Genomic DNA, 13,144 nt, shown 5'->3' on the forward strand with positions numbered 1-13,144 from the left:
CCCCAGTCAAAACATATTGAAAAGAGTTTTTAACACTCTTTTTATTAATAGATCATTGTTTGTTAAATACAAAACTGGGTGAAATGAATTTTCTTTCAATACGTTCCAAACCATTGAATTTCTATACAAATGTCGAATAAAGACATTTAGAAATTGTTATAAAACCTCATAAAACGGTTGGAAATGACTCAAGTTCGTTGATCTATCATTGTTAAATTTAATCTTAGTTAGGAAAAATAAAAGCATTAGTCCTAAATGATCCGATTTCAATCTATAATCGATTTTTAGTGAAAATAAATAAGTTTTATGCTAAACCTAACTAAGAACAATGGGGCGGGGTTACAGGTCATTTTTCCAATAGTTGATTGCATTGTGGGAAACCACGTGACTATTGTACACAGTGAATTCGCGTGCATTTAAATAACAAAATACTATGTTGAAAGCACAAGTGTTTGAAAGCAGAATGTAGTTTTACTTTGAAGGGGAAAAGTGTAGCACGTGCAAATATACATGTAGGTGACGGAAGTTTTTCACGAGACATTTCCCCCGAGTCTTTCAGCACTAGCACATTTCAACACCGAAAGTGATATTTCAGAGCACACGTTTTGTTATTCAAAATATTATCGGTTCACGATAAAATTATAACGTTAATCAACAATTCAGAGTCGTTAAATAAACATAGGAATTTATATTGAGTGGAGACACAGTGTGTATATTTACTAAACCAGTATTAATTTATTTACTTTTAAAAATAGTTATTTAATTAGTGCCGTGACTTTCACTTTGGTCAAATGTTGCTAACATCGAATATGAGGCAAACTCCAGAGGTGCCGAGTTCCTCTTTAAACACGGAGACAGCAATACAGTTATCACAGAGTATGGACTCAGTTAATACATCTCCAGAAGAAGAGGTGAGTTAATTTTACCTTAATTAATATCATACCTGAGCGCAGGTGAAAATGTCACCAAGCACGTGACGATGGAGAAATGATACTGAAATTGAACACAAGAACACGCCCCCTTAAATGTTGAAACTTTCTTTATAATTCTTGTAAACTGTATTATTTTTCTTGACGTTTTATTGCATTTTTGTGGTTTTTTGTTATGTAAAAAGAACGTAAAATGAAGATTTATTAAAATTACATTTTTAATACCTGTTCAAAAAGGAATAATACACGTTATTAAGAAATCATTTTAAATTTTGCTATTAAGAATTTTCCAAGTCAGTTTGTCGCTAAATTATTTAAAAGTTGTAAGACAAGAGATTTTACGGAAAATAAGCTCATTAAACATGATAGATTACGCTAGTAAAATTGGTCTCTCTGATCCGCAGAGATACATGAAACGATGTAATCAAATTCTGTTCTCATTTGGAAACAATTTGTAGCTCTATAAAGAGCCCTTGGGAATATTATTATCTATTTACTCATAGAGGCTTTCTTTTCAGTCCAAATTAATCAATTACGTTCATTATACATACATGTAAATTTATAATTGTAAAACAATAAACAATTCTTTGTATTATTCCCGATGTTCTAGTCGACTGAATAAAGAAAAATATATCGTTAAAATATGAAAATTAATGTTTATCACGCCTCTAGGAAAGAAATATGTAAATATTGTCTCAGTTTATGAATTTCATATTCATATTCTATATACAAATCATTATTGTAAGACCTTTTTATCTGTTTAACGAGGGTCCCACGGCAAGGGGTCTCTGCAAATTCTTTTCTTGTCTGTATACAAATCGTTACTGTAAGACCTTTTTATCTGTTAAACGAGGGTCCCACGGCAAGGGGTCGCTGTGCCAATTCTTTGTTCTTGTTGGCAATTTTCATAGCAATTCATATTCTGTGTACACATCATTACTGTATTACTTGTAAGACCTTTCTATCTGTTAAACGAGGGTCCACCGTCAAAGGGTGTCTGTGCCAGTTTTTGTTCTTGTTGGTAATTTCCATAGCGAGACGACCTGTTCCACATGGATTCCAACTAAGCTATCTACATGTCTCCTCAGGTTGTAATTGACTTCTCAGACTCGATCTCTTCTGGTTAAAAGTTTTCCTTTATATCTGATCTAATCAACATGCTGTTCTTTATAACTAAAGAGAGCTGGTACCTGCCTACATCGTTATTTTTACATGATACTCGGTAATGGGGCTTGACTTTATCCCTGTTATTTTCTTATTCTATGCATCCCTTTTTGTGCAAACACCCATATACCAATTTACAACCCGCGGGACACCCGTCGTCTTATAACGGTAACCCTTCTCATTTCTCATTTTCTTGCTTCACATTTTTTTCATGGTTTATTTGAACAGTTTATTTTCCAATGTACGAAACTTTTTTTTAGTGTTTTACCACGAAACTTTCTATGTTCAGCCCGTCTTTGGTACTATATAAATTATCAAATTTCAAATCTAAAATGGAACATGATTAAACAACAGTTAATACCTTTATGCAGTAAGTTCCAAAAGATTTGCTTGATCATCAAAATTGGGGATAATCCGACATACTTATGAACAATAGAAAGTTTTAAACTGAGCCGTTTGACAAAGATTTTTTGTTTAATTCCACCCAAATCCGACGACATTCAATACACAGTCGAAACGAACTAAACGACCTATAAAATGACCTCGAAAACAGATGTTAACATTTAAATAATTGCTATTTATTACTTTAAATTGTGTTTCTTAAATACGTTTTCTCTGTATTTATTTCAAAATTAATTTAAATTTTGTTGGTTTGTATTAAGGTAAACAATACTATGCTTACGCTAGGGTGTTGAAGATTAATGAAATCTGAGTCACGAATAAATACATATACAGAGGTTTGGACAAGATTCCAACCCAAAAATACACAACCGAAATTATTCTGCTTCGCGTGCTTAACGTGCAAATACATGTACATTTACATGCATGTGAGGTTGTTGCCAATGTAAACACATGCATATTCCCTCCCAGGTCACTTGTAATTCAAACCTCTTTATAAGAAAAACATTAGGAGCTTTGCTATAGATACTTCTGCCAGAACGGACTTCTGTGCGTCTGTCGACTTCTGTGCGTCTGTCGTAAGAATGTAGTTCATTATTTGGTTTGTAAACTCGAAGTTTTCGGACAGGAAACAACTTACTTGTTATATAATGTACACAAAGAGTTTTGTCAGTATCACCCACTATATCTAAATTCTTCCCACGAAATGCACTGCTGAATACATTTTTGGGAAAGTCAGGACGCTGAATGCCAGTGTTACAAAATGAAGAGAACAAACATAATGAAAGCCCCAGTTTCTAGAGAGTTAGACCATACATGTATCAGAGAGGACCACTAAGCGCTGTATTTACATTCTCAGTATCAACGTTATAGCAAAAGTCGATAAAATGTTTCGGAAGTATTTGTTTGTTTAAATTCCGTGAGCAGGCACCAAATGCCTGTTTGAAGTTTTCATCTTACTTGTTTCTTTCAAATCCTACGATCTAAAATTGATTTTGTAACGAGTTTTATTCGTGTTAGACAAGAAAATATGGATAGATATTCACGATTTACTTTCTTTCCTAATTAATCCAGACTATAAAACACATTTTAACTTTCTTCCGCAATTAACTGAACAGTGCATGGTAAAAATCGACCACGTTGAAATAGTTGTAATTTCTTAAGAAAACCAGACGGGCTCCTGTTCCGACATGTTACGATTTTATGTTGCATGCATTTGTTTTAGACAATAGAATATATTTTGTTTAAAACAGAATGTTGCAGCGTAATCATTTCATATATAAAACTATTTCAAAAGGAACAAAATGTTTCAGAACCATCAACTGGGGGTTCTGCCTGAAACAGTCAAATGTATTGGGTAAACGTTATAGCTGACTATGTGGTATGGGCTTTGCTCATTGTTGAAGGCCGTACGGTGACCTATAGCTGTTAATGTCTGTGTCATTTTGGTCTCTTGTGGAGAGTTGTCTCATTTGCAATCATACCACATATTCTTTTTTTTTTTTAATAATTATGGGCTTGATAAATTTTAACAAGTCTTTCTTCCCGGTAGTCTGATATATCAATGGAATACAGTAAGATAATATTTTAATGCTATACAGTACTGCACTCGCAGATGCACCATGGTACATTAATTTATTCAATTACGAATTAATTTTGGCTGGTGCTTGTTTTTACATCCCCTCACGTACCACAGTACTGAATGTAGATCTGAGACATGATTTGACTGAAAGCCGGTTTACAGAGTTTCATCTGGAGAGAGATTTTAATGAAGAAATACTTGAATCGTTATCCTATGTTGAACATTAAATTAAGTAAAGAGATAGTATGAAGATAACGTGAGGTTCGTAGTCCTAGAGTGAAGTTCAATTTGTTGATCTCTAAACAAATAAACCCGACATAATCACCCTGGATTATTTTATCAAATGAGGATCAACGGGGAGTCAAAACCTTTTTATATACAGTGAATACAGTGGATCAGTTAGCAGAGATAATTTGTGTTTCTGGACTTTGAATGAACACTTTACCCCAGATTAACAAAAGCTTCGTTAAGCATTACAATAATCGTGAAGGTTGAAGGTTAAATTCTTATGTAAACCTTACTAGCATGAGTAAAGACCTGTAAATATTTTTCCTGAAACAAAAAATATTTTTCTAAAACAAAATTAAAGTACATGGAGGAAGATAAAATGGTCTGTCATTCCATCTAAAGTTTTGCACCGAAGTCAGTATAACGATATGTGCCAGTTTAGAAGGAAGATTCACATAGGGCGTAATATGCACCAATGAGTTGTGCCATAAGGCCATAAGATTGAGGATTCTGATCGTACTGTAAAAAAATGTCATAAGATTACTCCTATTTTCTTGATGAATGCCAGATTCGAAAACAGTGCTCTGGTCGAATTTATTGACTTGGTAATTCCTTTTCTAGTTGACCAGTGATGCCATCAATTTGATCTCTGTCGGTATCAGAGCGGTAATTTGCCGGTCTCGCATGCATCACGTTTGGAAGATGAATCCCGTAAGGAAAAGATTCATGAAAACTAACTCTCTTATTGACCGAGAAATTGATAGGCAGTCCCTTAAGAATTGATCTGGTCGTAATGAAATTCGTTTGGATATTTATCATCCCCTCAGTTCGTCGTAATTTGGTTTATGTAGACTTCGTTTTGAGAAAGCACATGATATAAGTACAATGAGTTCGCATGGGTTGTCAGTGGACCAATAGTTTGTTATCGAAACCACTGAATCCTTTCTGACAACGCGGGTTGCAACCTAGACCATTTGGCCAACTAGGAGTTTTGACATCTTCGCTAGCCAAGGGTTACGATCCACTCTCCTCCTTTTGGAAGGGGGGGAATGGATCGTACTCAAAGGAGGGAGGTGGATCGTAACCCTTGGCTAGTGAAGACGGAGTTTTGAATAAAACAAGATAGAATACTTTATCCATAGAACATGCACCCTTGTGATGTATGTACGTTCTTTTTACCTCCTGGTAAACGATACCAAACTGATCGCTTTTTTTTCAAATCTATATATTCTTTAAAACTCCACTATATAGTTTGAGTACTAGACAAAGTTATTTCGTGCAAGATTATTGATATAGTATTGAAACTTCGTGGTTCGTTGCTTTGTAAGTTTTTACTGCTGATGATGAGATCCATGGAACAGCAACCAAACAAAAAATAGCCAAACGAATTGTACATTGATATTGCAGGCATAATGAAAAACTAATGCAGCTGTCTGACAGTCGAATTGATCGCACGAATTTTGAATCATACTGTCACTCTCATGAAAACTTGATCACTCAGCATGTAGGAAGTAAATCCGATCATTTTTTTCTGCACTCCCTTGCTGGCTAGATCTACAAATTAAGCACAAAAAACCTCTTACTGTTTTGTTATGTTTAAGCCGATTTCTGACAACTCGAGTTGACCGCGTCTAAAACATTGCCATTCATTTTCGTATCGTAACGACTGGTTTAGACACTATCATATGGAAGTCTATTGATTTTATTTCATTAGTAATTACCCGTATATTGACAGTTCTCGTGTATAATTGATACCTATTATAGACATTTAGAAGGATAATATTGGTTTATTTTAGCCTTACTTGGTCACTAAATATTTGTATATCGGCAGTAGTATTGAAGAGTCGATCTATCTTATAACGGGTAATGCTAGAATTGTCAGTAAATCACATGTAGACAGATATTTTGTAGATAATTGGGCTCAGAATCGTTTTATTTTTAGGATTCGTACGTCATTGTTTCAAAGATTTCCATTACTATTTTAAATATCCCGACAGGAATCTAATATGAAGTTGAATCATTGGAGAGCTATATAGACGCATGGAGGAATGACGCCTTTTGTGTTATTTTGTAGTTTAAAGTGAATGATAATGCCAGTAAGACATATAGCTTCATGCCGCAGTTTGTAGGCCAAAATTTTAAAACAATTAAGCAAGATATTCGCACCCACATGCGGTTTCATACATACATCAAAGGCTGATACGGATTCCCTTTTGTGGACAAAAATGGTTATTAAATATATAGAGAATCACTGAAGTATGACTGGAATGCCCCCCTCCATTTAGGGTATTTAGGGTTAAATCACCCCCCTTATGAAAATCCCAGGATCCGCCACTGTGTATGGCTTTAAAAACATTGAAATGCTTTACGTAAGATTTTGCCTCCTCACTCTACCCCACCATCTGAAATCCGAATGATGGACGAATCTTGATAACCTGTTTTATTCACATTTCATTCTTTTTTGTTTTGATAATGATGTGTCATTGTTAATTCAACAAGATCTCCGTATTCTACCATAGGAAGAATACGAACCTTATTCAAAGTAAAGATTAGAAAAAGGCATGTCAGAAACAAGTATCCTTTATCAACTGTTGTCTGTATAAGTAAACATTCAGAGGTCACCAAATATTTGATATCTCGATCTTTTCTTTGATTTCAAAGTTCATTTGTACTGATTCAGTGGTAAATATACAATGATATGCAATAATCATATGACCCCTCGCTCAGATCCAACATTTTAAGCGTTGAAGTCTGTCACTGCACGTGTGATCATTCTACATGTATAAAAGTAGCCAAGTCACTTCACCGAAGTATCTGTAAACCTTACATGTATACAAGTATTTTAACAACGAATTTCACTATATTGATTTAACGTTTGTGGCAACATTAAAGTATCTCGGTGATGATGGTATGAGGGAAGCTTATCTGCTGGAGAAATGGCTTAATTTTACATACTAAAATAGGTGGATAATTTTCTTTTCTAAATAACTTAAACAATCTTGTCTGCATGTGTAAAATCCTTTCTCGTCAGTGTAGATATGAGTTAATTGATATTGTTTCTTTTGAGATTTCGCGGATGAGCTTTGTCAAAATCGAAAATTGAAGGACACGAGGAACTATAAATATGTAATATGTTTGGTCTCCATCTACGAAGATGGGTATTATCAGATCTGCTGGCTTACTTCATTTGCCAAATTTTTATTTTCATTTTAATAAAGAGGGATTTAGGTGACATGAATATCTTGTCCTAGTTCCCTATTAAAATATGACAAGAAATACATGCTTGCTTCCGCTCAACGCCATGAATACTTATGAATTTACGGCCATTAAGCGCTAACAATCAATCATTCAACTTATGTCATACATGTATACCTCTTTGAACTTATAGGAACGATTCCCGGCGATGATGGGTTCGCCGTCTCGGTCAAATGTGCTTTGTCACCTCTTTGAAACAAGAAAAACGACACATTTTAATTTACGTTTTCAAATTTAATAATTACATTTATGATGTATGTATTTTAAAGAGCTTATACTTTTCACAAAGACTTTGTCTGGGGTAACGGTTTAGTATTTCTTCGTGCAGATCAAACAATCGATCGTTTCTCTTTTAATAAGCGATTTAATTTTACACAGGCAAACAATGCACAATAGTCTTTTAAAATTTTAAATAAAACTATAATTGTTTCCTTTCCACAATAACACAGAAAGTCTTGTCGAGTTATGGTTTTATCTACATTATTGTGTGTTTTTATAAAACTTTATATAAAGCTTAAACACAAATCCGATTTTGTTCTTTGGTAGAAATAATATTGGCTTAAAAATGAGAACAGGCTTTGTTCGTGGGTAAAAAGCGTAAAGGAACGGAACTAGGCGAAGCGACACTCGATACTCTTCGGAAAGTTAGTCATTGTGTATGGGCTTAGTTGAGGGAACCGGGGTGTGTAATTTTGCTTATGAGAAACCGTTTTAAATTTCGGTATTTTCTTTTGTCTTGTATGCTGTCAAACAATATTTTTTTCTTTCTCTGTTTTATTTTTTAATGACTTTGCACCTTTGACAACTCCTGTCCTGTGATTCAAGTTTATCAATATACATAACTTTTTCATCTGGTTAGGAACGGCCTGCAGGGGGTAACTGTCATAACTATTTTGTGTTTAACCACAAATTACTTGAACAGCATGTATATTACCAAAGTGATTTAAAAACTATTTTGATATTAAGAGATAATTTCTTAACATGCCAACATATGAACGAACAGCATTTGTATACTAGTATATGCATTCTTATGTAAGAGTGCACACCATGAAATTTTGATCGACCAGACCTCCTTGATGAATACTCCAGACATTTCTCTCTTCCATATTGAAAGTTAGGGAATATAATTTGTTTCTTTCGATGACCTGTCTCGCAAAAGTTGTTGGATCCTAACCTTTTCCTTCAAATATTACAAATCCGCCACTGTCCTTTCGGAGTTCTTTTGAATTTTCTTTGGTAGTACAAACAGGTCTCATCGAAGTCTACACATCGAAACGACAACATAACTAGGTACAACTAAAACCACAAGTTGAAGATAAACATGAAGAAACCTATGTCAAAAGATCAAAAGGAAAGGAAACAATTAACAAAGAAACCCAAAGTTGAGACCGTAAACTTAACTTTAACTTTAACCACAATTCTGTATACAGAAGATTGACAAAAACACTACAAACAAGAATGTGTCCCTAGTACACTGATGCCCCACTCCCACTACCATTTCCTATGGCCAGTGGACGGGGACATTAGGGTCAGAACTCTAATTTGGATGATTGGACTTCAACTTCATAATAAAATATCTAGACCAAAAACTTTAACCTGCATGAAGCGGGACAGACGGACGCACAGACCAGAAAACATAATGCCCATCTACTATCGTAGGTGGGGCATACAAATATCTCACCCCTCGTCTATCGTAGGTGGGGCATAAAAACAAAACAAAATTGAGACCGTAGACTTAGCTTTAACCACAATACTGTTTACAAAAGAAGAAACCGAACAAGTTTGAGCTATGTCATATGGCAGCAGGTGTATTTTGTTATGATCACAAAATATGTAAAGATATATTTAACTTATAATAAAATAACTATAACATCAAGTGTGTAGGTTATGTAACAACATATAAATATGTCACAATATTGTAAGTCGATATTTATTTATTTATTTATAACGAACTGTTCAAGGCCATTTTGTAAAAGAATCTTACATACTGGTATTTTGAACACGATTCTATCACTATATGATATAACGGTGTAGTTCTGACAAAAAAGTTACTGTTGATGATAACAGTAAATAATTTCACACCTGAAACGTAACATCTATGATGGTGTAGTGTTGAAATGTATTGAGTAATTTTTTGTAAATTTGGAAATGTGTATCTTGGTAATTCACGATATGCTGCTGAAAAAACGTGAATTAACCACAATCCTTAAGAAAAAGCACGTAGCATTTTTCTACAAGTTTTTTTTCGTTATTGAAATTATGCCACGGAAAAACGTCGACAGCTGTATTACGATTCTGTTGGGTGTCGGACATATTTACAGCTGATTTTCTAATGCTTGCAAAGTAAAATTTTGGTTGGCTTGCTTGCTTTGTTTGTATAATTATTTTTACAAGCTTTATAAATAAGATTGACATCTTTCAATAATGTATATAGGCCAAGTTTAACCTGTATACATTATATTTGAATTTAATTGGGTGTTATACTAATATAATTCTACAAAATACAAACAAACAAACAAAGCAAGTAAGCTAACCAAAGTTTTGCTCTACATGTTGTATGAAATGAGCTGTAACCAAATATTGTTTTCTCACTTTATCCAATTCATCCAATTGTCTGCCACCTTGTCAATTGATGTTAAAACCGAATTCCAGCAGAATTCTCTTGTTGTTATAATTGAGGGTTATGTGAGCTGCAGAGATGATAAAAAAACAACTCACATTCAATGCTAGAAAGAAAATAAACGGAGTTGGGGACAGAATAAGTTATCAATAACGATAGATCAAGTCGATTAATCGATCACTCAATCGAATAATCCGTCAATTTTCTATCGATCGAGGACGATTTCCTTATGTCTTTTATGAGGATTTTGAGGCTTCGTAAACGTAACTTGCAAGGAAGGAAGTTGAACTTCTGAATGGGTAGGCCAATATATATTATATATATTAATAACACCTTATATCAGTACCGTTGTGCAAATCTTTAGACTGTTATATATATATTATATATATATTGGCATGTATATACTTCTCATTTAAAGTACATGTAATACCTATCGTGTTGCTTAATTTAGATTTACTGTTGATTCTTATTATTCGTTGAATACCAATTTTCGTGGATTTCAAGGGTACAGGAGATTCACAAAATTAAATGTACAACGAATAACAACATTTCTGTAAATTTATATGCAGACGCGTCCAAACCACAAAATCAAAGATCAACGAACAGTGGTACCGTACCCACGGAAATAAATGAATCCACAGCAATCAAAATAATGTTTTAACGGAAGTTACATCTTAACCAAACGTTTAGATAAGGTATGATAATCATGGATGAATAACAGATCTTAGTTTTTTAAAAGACATCCAGTTATCACAAGGTTGTAATATATCAATTTATTTATCAATATAAAAATTGAGATTAGAATGATTTATTACTTTTTCTTCGTAAAGGATATACATTAGATGGGTTATTAAGTACCTCTTCAACAAGAGATAGTCTTGTTTCTGCTTAGGCCTTCCGCAATATTTTCATATCTTTTGAATCAGCTTGCTGATTATCATTTTAGAGGTGGAAAATCTGTAGACATTTCGATCTGATTTAGGACGTTGAAATGGAATGATTGCGTTAAACCGAAGCTATTGCTCTTTGGGAGAGAAGTGAAGAAACTTGTGGTAGTGACATAAACTGCTACCCTACTCAAAGTGCCATTCCATTTTCATATGAAATATTATAGCTTCCCGTTTACATGTTCTCGTCGTATATATATGCAGGTATTTGCAAGTAACAGTCAAACAAATTTGAAAAATTCAAAAATCATTAATACAGTCACGGGCAGCGTTTATATTAAAAGAAAGGTGCATTCGATTCATATGAACTCGGGTTTACTTTAAAGCACTGAGAAGGTCCAATACAAAGGTTTAGTTATATACATTGTGCTAAAATTAAGACAAAAGGATAGAAGTGGTACACACAAAAAAAAAACCGGTATAAAAAAAAAGATTTTTGTTTGTGTCTTTGCGGTGGTATTATTAAATCAACCCATATAGGGCCAAAGGACCGTTTGATGACAAAGTCACATACGTTTACACACAAAGGTGTGAATTAAACAGATCATATCCGCAGACAGACGACATATTCCATTACAGAGTTATTCTGCCTGGAGGCCTACATCTTAATTAAGTTAACACTTTACTGTGTAAAACATGTGATCTTTATGTCATTCAATTCATCAAGGAGAATTGAGATTGATTTATCGGAGATTCATTGACAAATTGGTTTATCATTTTCCAAACATCGGCAAGACTGTTTTTGTACGTTACGACGTTTTGAAGAATTTTGTCGTTTTTGAAAATATTAAATCAACACTTTACCAATTATTGAGGTCAAGATTAAGCACGTGAAGCATGTGCCGAAAGAAGATCAAAGTCTTTAAGAACAGTAAATCTTAGAAAAAGACGTATAAATTCATTGAGATTACAATAGATTAAACATTTACCAAGTACAAAAAAGTGGGATTTCAAACGAAAATGTTAGAATGTAGTATCTACCACTGGCGGATCCAGAAATTGTCATATGGGGGCTCACTGCATGACTGCCTAAGAGGGGGCCCGCTCCAGTCACGCTTCAGTGATTCCATATACAGATATATAAGCAACCAAATTAGGGGTTTCCATAAAGTGTATGCACTTGTCAATTCACACCTTCATGTTTTAAGATATCAATCAGTAAACCTCTATATGGATTCAGTGCATTGTCAGAATGCATAACCACAAGTGTAAAATATGTGATAATAAGGCCAATATTTCAACATTTAAAAAGAATATTCTAAATTCTTATATTAATGTCATACATCTGAATATTTTTATGCATTAAACGGAACAAAACATTTGAAGTTTTCTGTATAAGAATATATTACAAAACTTGATATAAATTCATTGACAAGGAGAATATTATATCTGTAATTCTTTGTTGTATATATATTTTATTCCATTTCATTTACATATGACAATTATAATTAATTGATAAATTTCTGAAATGGTAACAATAGAATTTACATTTATCAAAAGTTTATAAATACACTACAGGTAATATCGAGTTTGTCAGAGGAAAATTTAAGGGGAAAAGGGGGGGGGGGAACACTCTGACAGTCCCTTAAAAAGCTACATATACATGTAATGCACAAGACTAAATCAAAGCCCTGTCCCTTTCTTCTTTTTTTTAGGGATTAAAATTGACTTAAGAAAACAATAACAAGGAATATTAATAAAATAGCTGAAGTATATTCAAAATTACAAAATGATAAGGTGGGCTTCCCATGATGGTTCCAACATATATATTAAACTTCTGGTCCTGAACATGAAGCAAGATCCAATCAATCAATTAATTAATCAATCAATCAATCTTATGGTGAGCAGGTTAAAAAAGCTAAATCACCCTCTCCGACATGTAAATTTAAAGTCACGATTGCTAAAGTTAAATTCTGCACAATTTGAAAAAGGACAATTAAACAGGGGCTTAAATAGGGAAAAATAATAATTGTGGACTAGTTTGAAGTGTAAGGATATGGTTGTTACTAAGCCTCCTTTT

General features: G+C 33.7%; 1 protein-coding gene across 9 annotated transcripts in view; it reads left to right on the top strand.

Annotated features, from left to right (window-relative positions):
* Positions 1–241: 241 nt before the first annotated feature.
* Positions 242–13,144, top strand: part of LOC134718859 (uncharacterized) — a 90,686-nt gene continuing 77,783 nt past the window's right edge. For 6 of the 9 annotated variants that reach the window (XM_063581672.1, XM_063581674.1, XM_063581673.1 and 3 more), the window contains exon 1: positions 349–911. In XM_063581672.1, coding sequence (XP_063437742.1) covers positions 792–911 — 120 coding nt within the window. In that variant the 5' untranslated portion in view covers positions 349–791. Of the gene's footprint in view, positions 912–13,144 lie in introns of all 9 variants that reach the window. The other 3 variants (XM_063581671.1, XM_063581677.1, XM_063581676.1) reach the window with 3 other exon arrangements.

The sequence above is a fragment of the Mytilus trossulus genome, chromosome 5 (genome assembly GCF_036588685.1).
Source record: "Mytilus trossulus isolate FHL-02 chromosome 5, PNRI_Mtr1.1.1.hap1, whole genome shotgun sequence".
NCBI lineage: Eukaryota > Metazoa > Mollusca > Bivalvia > Mytilida > Mytilidae > Mytilus > Mytilus trossulus.